The sequence below is a fragment of the Oreochromis niloticus genome, linkage group LG23 (genome assembly GCF_001858045.2).
Source record: "Oreochromis niloticus isolate F11D_XX linkage group LG23, O_niloticus_UMD_NMBU, whole genome shotgun sequence".
NCBI lineage: Eukaryota > Metazoa > Chordata > Actinopteri > Cichliformes > Cichlidae > Oreochromis > Oreochromis niloticus.
The window spans coordinates 39,397,940-39,405,497 of record NC_031986.2 but is presented as its reverse complement, the minus strand read 5'-3'; the positions used below and the strand labels follow the sequence as shown (position 1 = coordinate 39,405,497).

The 7,558-nt window shown below is 38.4% G+C and overlaps 1 protein-coding gene across 1 annotated transcript; it reads left to right on the top strand.

Moving 5' to 3' along the window:
- The first annotated feature begins 798 nt into the window (after positions 1–798).
- On the top strand, positions 799–5,463 carry LOC100701797 (cytochrome P450 2J2). Its single transcript, XM_019351323.2, has 9 exons — positions 799–1,090; positions 1,359–1,521; positions 1,980–2,129; positions 2,236–2,396; positions 2,480–2,656; positions 3,045–3,186; positions 3,651–3,838; positions 3,941–4,082; positions 4,170–5,463. Exons 1-9 carry the CDS (start codon positions 908–910, stop codon positions 4,343–4,345), a joined length of 1,482 nt encoding a protein of 493 aa, XP_019206868.1. The 5' UTR covers positions 799–907; the 3' UTR covers positions 4,346–5,463.
- The last annotated feature ends 2,095 nt before the right edge of the window (positions 5,464–7,558 follow it).

The following is a 7,558-nucleotide window of genomic DNA, read 5'->3' as shown; positions in this document are numbered from 1 at the left end:
AAGCAGGATCATAAACTCTGTGTAAAATTTGGAGGTGGTCAAACACAAAAATGCTGAAAAGTAGAGATACAGTCATTGAGATGGTATACTTGTATAAAACATATTTAGCTTGCCTTTCTTGTACTGCTTCTTCAAAACTATATTTTTAATTCTGTCCTCACTCGACTCATGTTTATACTTGTATCTGTGCTTTACTTATCATTCTTGCCCTTTAGATTCTAAAATGTGTAATACATGATTGTTTTTATTTTTGTGTGATGAGTTACTATTTCCTATAAAACATGGATATTTAACATTGTGCACATGAAACGAGAACAAATAAAATATATAAGAATTACAGAGCCTTTATTGGATCATCTAATCATTTTCCTCCATAAGTTGACTCCCCATCGAGCACAGCTGGGTTTTCAGTCTCAGTACTCACTGAAGCAGAGCTTTTGTATTCTTTGAGCTGTTAGTTATTGTCCCTGAATGAACTTTGGAAGTGCTTTGCCTCTTTCCTCATTACTACTTCCTGCCTGAATTGTTTATCTCACCAGATGACCACCCCCACATTACCTTTCACTTCATATTTGTGAACTTTGTAATACTGATATTTTTCAAGTGTGAAGCTTTTTGAAAATACACCACAAAATAAGTTATTGTGAAACAAACAAACAAAAAAAATAATAATATATCTTTTACTACTTGCATGTATGTTAAACACACAAGCTCACAGTCATCAGCCAGCTGAAACAGTTCAAATTCCAGCTTCCGACAGTTCCCAAGAGTCCATTAGTGTTATGTAACATGTTTGGGTCCTCTTTTTCCTGTGCACTCTGCAGCCTGTTGATAACACCACACATACCACAGTACTCTTTGCTGGGTCGCACTACTTCTCTGCAGAGGGATTTCTGATACTTCAACCATGATTTTTCAAGCTTTCTTCGATTGTATGAATTTTACTAGTTGGTTTTTGCTCGGTTTTATATTGTTAATTTTAAATGACGTAATACGAAACCGGAGGCCTCGCAACTTTCCACCAGGACCCTGGGCTGTGCCTCTGCTAGGAAATGTCTTCACTGGAGTAGACTACAAAACAATGCATGAGGTGAGCAGGAGAAAATCTTTACAGTGCAATTTACACACAGTAGGCTGGCCAATATAATGTGCACAATAAATAACAAAAGATAATAACAAGACTTCAACTTTAAAAACATTTAAAACTTTCAGTGAGTTATTAGTGACTCCAGCTCAGGTCCGTTTCACTACTGTGTTTATGTTATTGTCTACCACTTGAAGGGTTTTTAATAAAAAGTCTTTACTTCTAAAGGAATACCAACTGTGAAACATTTCTCTTGATTTATTTCTAAATGCAGCTGGCTCAGAAGTACGGCCCCGTGTTCAGTTTGAGGAGGGGCAGTGAGAGGATGGTGTTTGTTGCAGGATATAAAATGGTCAAAGAGGCTCTTGTCAGCCAGCTGGACAGCTTTGTTGATCGACCAATCGTCCCTCTTTTCCATGTTACATTCAAGGGCATTGGTGAGTAGTTAAAACACGTGCACGAAAGCATGTGCTATCACATAGATTTTTGGGTGTACCAACTTCCTTCCCCAAGTCTTAAACTGTATTAAATTTTTGCCATTTGGAAATGACAAGCACCTTTATCATTATCATAGCATTAAATCAGAAGTCCTGTGGTGAAATGCAACTAGTAAGTCAAATTTCACCTACTTTCTGGAAACTTTAGGTACATATTTTAATGTGTTCTCCATTACACACATTACACACGGCAAGAACATCTTGGGTTGATTCACTGCAGTGAATTTGGTAGTTGATGATTTTCTGTGTGAAGTGTGCATGTTCTCCCTGTACCTGCATGGGCTTTATTAGCTCCCATGTTTCCTCTCACAGTCCAAAAACATTTTACGCCGTGCCCTACAAGATGTACATTAATGCAGAGACTTCCTTGTTATTAATTCAATATAATATTGTCATAGGTATAGCGCTGAGCAACGGTTACCTGTGGAAGAAGCAGAGGAAGTTTGCCAACACTCACCTGCGTTACTTTGGAGAAGGCCAAAAGTCACTGGAGAAGTACATTGAAGTGGAGTGCAACTTCCTTTGTGAAGCTTTCAAGGAGGAGCAAGGCAAGTAGGCTGCAGGAATTCACATGACTGAAGTGATTGCTGTGCACTGAAATCATTTTTGTAGCAGGATTTCTCTTGACTTAATTATATTTTGACATCTTCACAGGAAGACCATTCAACCCCCATTACATCGTAACAAATGCAGTGGGTAACATCATCTCCTCTGTGGTCTTTGGACATCGCTTTGAATACACTGATCCGAGCTTTCGCAAAATTCTGGAGCTGGACAATGATGCCGTTGTGCTTGCTGGTTCAGCTCAGACGCAGGTACTCCTTGTTTAAACTACCATGTTGTGATCGCTTGCGATGTTGTTGTTGATCTTTTACTCAGAGTTTATCATCCTCACCAGCTGTATGATGCCTTTCCTGGCTTGATGAAGTACCTGCCAGGACCTCACCAGACTGTCCTTGCCAACTACAGGGAGATTGTGGCTTTCTTGAACAGAGAAATTGAAAAGCACCAGGAGGAGTGGAACCCAGATGACCCTCGTGATTTCACTGATGCATATCTGTCAGAGATGGAGAAGGTAACACAAAAACATTTCTAGCGAAGCATATGAATACTATTCTGTTAACTTTTTAAAAAACTTTAATTGAAACAACCTGAAAAGGATAAGCGGAAGCGAATGGATGGATGGATGGATGGATAATTGAAACAATAAGCATGTTTTCATGTAAACCATAACAATTCCAAATTGTCTATACTGACCACTAATAGGTCAGATTTGTAATGTGACAGCACTGTGTTGGGATTCAAAAGAAGCCCTTTAAAAGTTTCTGAGATTTCAGCCACCCAAATGAATCAGTTAAACAAAAAACACAATCCTTATGATCATGAGATTAACTGGTAATAATGTAAATTGCCTAAATGAACCAGGTACTGTGGATAATGTCTGTATTTTTCTGTTACATTAGAAAAAAGAGGATCCTCGTGCTGGCTTTAATATTGAAACACTTCTGGTCAGTACCCTTGATCTGATTGAGGCTGGGACAGAGACAGCTTCCACCACTCTACGCTGGGCTCTAGTATTTATGATGAACTACCCAGAAATACAGGGTTAGTGTCTTATTACTGTATCCCCCTTTCTCATATCCCAGATTTGCACATCTTCGATCCCTGCTTTCAACTCTCCTTTATCATAGCAGGAAGAAAAAGTGAAGGGCAAAAAGCTTGAGAATCTTAAACAGCTGAAAGCAAATAAAGGATGGTTTCCTCCTCCAAGACGAATTTGCAGGTTAAATTCTAGGTGGGCCACTTTCATAATGGATACAGCTTTGCATCCTTGATTGTAACTCCAAAGGAGAGAACTCCCTTTCTTCTGTCTGTCAAATGCATTTTAAGAATTGTAAATCATTGGTGTATTGTCATCAGATTTTAGGTCACAAGCAGGATGAGGGGGGATGGATGGGCAGGCACAAACGAGAAAAATGAGAACAGCCTGAAGAAAATAGATTTTAGACCGGTCTGACTATGATGGTTATTAAGTTGGCTGCTTTAGTTGTTACTGTTTCCCCTTTCAGAAAAAGTGCAGGCAGAGATAGACAGAGTGGTCGGACAGTCTCGCCTGCCCACTTTGGCCGACAGACCCAACCTGCCCTACACTGATGCTGTTATCCACGAGACCCAAAGGGTTGGAAATATTGTTCCATTGGGATTCCCAAAAATGGCCAGTAAAGATTCTACACTGGGAGGATACTTCATTCCTAAAGTAAGGGATTATTTACCAGACTGAGCCAGAAATTAACGTTCATTTCATGTCTTTCAATTATTTATAAATAGCTAATAACAACATCTTATAATGAAATTTCAGGGCACAGCTATTACTACAATACTTTCATCTGTGCTGTTTGATAAGAATGAGTGGGAGACTCCAGATGTCTTCAATCCTGAACATTTCCTGGACTCAGAGGGCAAATTTCGAAGAAGAGATGCCTTCTTGCCATTTTCAGCGGGTAATTTTATAGCGTGTACTTAAGTTTCCATTAAGAGTACATTTGATAGAAAATGAAAAGCAGGATAAATACTTCTGTTTCCTACAGGTAAACGTGTGTGTATCGGTGAGCCCCTGGCCAAAATGCAGCTCTTCCTTTTCTTTGCGTCTTTGCTCCAACGCTTCACTTTCACTCCTGTTCCCGGAGAAATGCCCAGCTTGGAGGGTGTGATGGGCTTCACCTACTCTCCCGAGGAGTTCAGGATGCTGGCAGTGACTCGCTGAGGTCATGCCATGCAAACACAAAGATGAATTAAATGAAACTCCACAAGCTTTATGGGATCATCAAATCACAGCATACTGAAAAAGCATACTAGAAACCCGGAGAGAAGCAATAGCGTGAAAATATACTCTGTAAAACATTTAATGAACATTTCACATAGTAAGACACAATATGCATGTCACAGTGCCGACTGTTGTTGTACTTTTATTTCTTGTCTTTTACTGTGAAGCACTTTGAGTTTTATCTGTGAAAAGTGCTATATAAAACAATAAAGTTTGCTTACATAATACATAATAATAGTTAGACAACCTTGAAAAAATAATGTGCACGCACTATAACAACTGACTGAAAATTAGGTGCCACATGATTCCATAAGCTAATACTAACTTTATCTATAACAAAGTAAAGTCTTTAAATATATGTTGTATTGAAATTAAATTAACAAAAAGAAAGTTTGATGACATATGGATAAAACTGCCCTTTTTATCTATTTTTATCTATTAGCCAGTCAAACTGTTCTGTGAACTTTGCATCTTTTTACAACTATTAGAAATGCAATTTCCTTTCATGATAAAACAAATTTCTCTGGACTGCAAAGAATTACATGTTATCTATCAACAGATAGATAAGTGTTTGTTTAATACTGAATACAAATCTAGTATAAGAATTAACAGCAGAATTAATTCTAAGAATGGCTGCCAGAATCAATTTACTGAGCAAATTTAAAATGAGTCTTATTCCTTTAAATGTAAAATTATTTTCTCTTACAAATACATCACGGTGTGTCTTTGAGTCATGACTAAATAACTCTTACAGGCTTAAGGAGGGAATAGTGACAAGACACCATAAAATGAAACACTTTAAACATACTAAAATGCTTTGAGTGCTCAGTAAGACTAGAAAGGTGTTCTATAAATGCTTTTCAATATCCAGTAAAACTTTATGCCCAAACTGCTTTGGACCTTGAGTTCCCTGTTTGCACATTGGAAGTGGGATAGAGTTAAAGGAGTTGTTATGTTCTGGTTGAAAAGGAAAGAACATGACTGGGAGTGGTGAGCTTTAAAAACGTATTAAAATCTGTTTGCAAATGTGGACTGAATTATTAAAAATGTGATCAACATTTATTTTCTTTTGGTTGCCCTTGACAAACATAGCAATGTGATTTATTTCATTTATCTCATGTTGTTGAAGAAGGAACACTTGGAGGCAGGAATTGTCTTCACCTGATGTCCAATTTATTTACAAATGCTTATAACAAAGCAGCTTGGACTGATGGTATGTACAACAAAAGAAAAGGAAAACAATATAAAGACAAACTTAGGCTACGTCCACACATACCCGGGTATTTTTGAAAACGCAGATTTTTCTATGCGTTTGGACCTTTCGTCCACACGTAAACGGCGTTTTTGGTCACTGAAAACGGAGATTTCTAAAAACGCCTGCCAGGGTGGATATTTTCGAAAACTCCATTTTTGCATTTACGTGTGGACGAGGAAAACGGAGAAAACGCAGCGTCAAAGGTGTGCGCCTTTTTTGACGTCACACTGTGCGCCACGTTATTGTTTCGGTGAAATGAATTTCTACAATACTGTTACTGTTAATTGTACTCTCTGCACTGTTTAAATGCTTACATATACACACACAGTTACTGTCCCTCCACACATAGGACTGGTTCTGCTTCTATGCCCCATCTTTGTTTACTATTTCCTACCGAGGCTTCTAGACTTCTGATTGGCCAACATTTCTACACTGTTAGGAATATATCACCACCTGTTGCTTTGGCATGTTCCTAGCAGCGTTTTCCTTCATGTCTGCGTTTACGTGTGGACGGGATTATTTTTTTAAAACGAAAACGGAAAATCTCCGTTTTCAAAAATACCCGTGTACGTGTGGACGTAGCCTTAGAATATTAAATAGGACCTAAGGAAACTAAAGCCCATGGCTGTTGGGCAACATCCGCCAATTTGGTCTTTCATCTTGACCTCAAACTAGTGATACACACTGTGCCGAGGTTTTGGAGCATGTGTCAAGAACCCTAGGTCGTTTTCTTATGAAGGGTATCGAGGCTTGCTTCTTTAAGGGCGAATGGTGTCAGTGATGACGTCTGAACTTTGAGTGTTGAGCTGTACACGCTTGCTGTGGAATACTTGTGTAGCCCTGCTTCCTCAGTGCCAATGTGAAAAGGGTTTCTCCAAAGCCAAAATGATTATTTCCAAAAAGAGAAATCAACTAAGTCCAAGTACAGTGGCAAAACTATTTTTTCTTAATAAAAATGAATGAAGTCACAATAACCTCAGCATTCATAACTGTTATCTTTACCAGCTGACCACCTTGTAAACTGTGAAATATATCCCCAAAAGTTGATTCTGTTCATCTGGATGTAGCGTTTTCAGTGGGAGAAAAGTTTCGTCACTCATCCAACTGACATCTTCAGTCTCAGCTGACTGCAGGATTCCACAATATTATAAACAGTACATTTGCATATTAATGATCAAGGAACTGACCTCCCAGCCCATTGTTCCTTTAGTGGTACTAGTTTCAGTCACTATGCAAATGTCTTGTTGCATTCTTAATCATCCAGGTAAGTAAATTTCCAAAAGCTGATTCTTTTCTACGTCCAGATGAACAGAATCAACTTTTGGGGATTTACTTACCGGGATGATTGAGCATGCATCAAGATGTGGAATATTATACTTTCCAAATGTGAAAAATTTCTGAAAAAACCCAAACAAACAAACTTTGATATACCTTCTACTAGTCACATGTAGACTTCAGCCATCTGAATGAATCAAGTAATCAAAAACACAATTCTTATGATCATGACATGTATTTTTCGGTTACATTAGAAAAAAGAAGATCCTCATGCTGGATTTAATATTGAAATGCTTCTGGTTTGTACCCTTGACCTGATTGAGGCTGGGACAGAAACATCTTCCACCACTCTACGCTGGGCCTTAATATTTATGATGACCTACCCAGAAATACAGGGTTAGTGCCTTATAAATCTATCCCCCTTTCTCATATCCCAGATTGCACATCTTTGATCCCTGCCTTCAACTCCTCTCCTTGTATCATAGCATGAAGATAGAGTGAAGGTCAAAAAGCTTGAGAATCTTAAACAGCTGAAAGCAAATAAAGGAATTTTGACCTTGGATCCACGGTCAGGGGATACAGAGCAGAGTTGATTCTGGGGAGAGCACAAAATCAACTTCTAA

Coding starts and splice junctions, on each gene's coding strand:
- LOC100701797 (XM_019351323.2), top strand. CDS start 908: ATGATTTTTCAAGCTTTCTTCGATTGTATGAATTTTACTAGTTGGTTT. Junction 1,091..1,358: donor ACTACAAAACAATGCATGAG/GTGAGCAGGAGA, acceptor TTCTAAATGCAG/CTGGCTCAGAAGTACGGCCC. Junction 3,839..3,940: donor GAGGATACTTCATTCCTAAA/GTAAGGGATTAT, acceptor ATGAAATTTCAG/GGCACAGCTATTACTACAAT.